The 1,072-nt window shown below is 42.4% G+C and overlaps 1 protein-coding gene across 1 annotated transcript in view; it reads left to right on the forward strand.

The window, feature by feature from the left end:
* TDRD9 (tudor domain containing 9) overlaps positions 1 to 1,072 on the forward strand; it is a 150,620-nt gene that overhangs the window by 86,395 nt on the left and 63,153 nt on the right. The window contains exon 23 of the mRNA XM_006018069.3: positions 396 to 503. Coding sequence (XP_006018131.1) covers positions 396 to 503 — 108 coding nt within the window. The remainder of the gene's footprint in view (positions 1 to 395; positions 504 to 1,072) is intronic.

The following is a 1,072-nucleotide window of genomic DNA, read 5'->3' on the forward strand; positions in this document are numbered from 1 at the left end:
CCAGCCAGCATATAGCTTCTCATGGGACCCTGCCCACCCACCCACTCAACAAAACTCCCTTTGTAGCCCTTGGGCCCGTATTATTGGCCACCCCTGGTTTACACACATCATTCCCAACAATTCCAGTAGGTTTTCAAGTGTTATTTGGGTAGATGATAGCTACCTATGTTAATACTGAAAACTATTCCAAAAGGCATTTCACGGAAGCATGTTCTTTAGAATCTGACTTGTGAAATAAAATTTCAGTCAGGTTCCCCCCTACCCCCCTGTAGAGGACTTTCCCCATGAAGATCTCATTGCTGATGTTTTAGACCTGTATTAAAAGATAAAATATCTTAATGAGAGGTACTACACTTAATGTGTTGCATCTTAGCAAAAAAAGTATTTCATTTCAGATTGTAATAGCTGGTGCTTTCTATCCAAACTATTTTTCATTGGGACAATGTGATGAAGAAATTGCTGTGAAGAATCTGACTGGCAGAGATCCTAAAACCACCGTAATGGTATGTTAATACAGTGAGTAACTTATTGAAATCTTGTGCAATTAAAATAATTGTTGAGGCTGGTTTTGTTTTCTCTGGGAAAACGACAAGAATAATTACCTTTGCTTCAATCGTTATGCAATAAGTCATCTTCCTTCTTTCTCTGCTGGTGACTGGACAATTTTGAAAGAATTCTCGCTAAGGTCTACCTCTGAGGGTTTTGAATATAGGTGCAGGCTCCATGGGTGCTCCTGGGCTCAAGCACCCACTGAAAAAAATCAGTGGGTGCTGAGCACCCACAAGTCACAGCCATGGCGGCTTGTAGGTGTTAAAAAAACAAACAGCAAACAACCCCCTTCCCCCTGAAACTGTGCTTTGCCTGCAGAAGTAGTGTGTTACTTCATCCCGGCTCTGCAGCATCTGTGAAGATCGGGAGCTTCAACAGGGCTTTTTGGCACTTTTATCTAAAGTTGATTCAACCAATTATTAGGTAATTGGCCCAAAAAAGGCCCACTGAAGTGCCGAATCTTTACAGACGCTGCAGAGCCAGGTTGAAGTAATGTGCTGCTTCCTCTGGGCATGTGGGCTCA

This window comes from Alligator sinensis, unplaced genomic scaffold, assembly GCF_000455745.1.
Source record: "Alligator sinensis unplaced genomic scaffold, ASM45574v1 scaffold85_1, whole genome shotgun sequence".
Lineage (NCBI taxonomy): Eukaryota > Metazoa > Chordata > Crocodylia > Alligatoridae > Alligator > Alligator sinensis.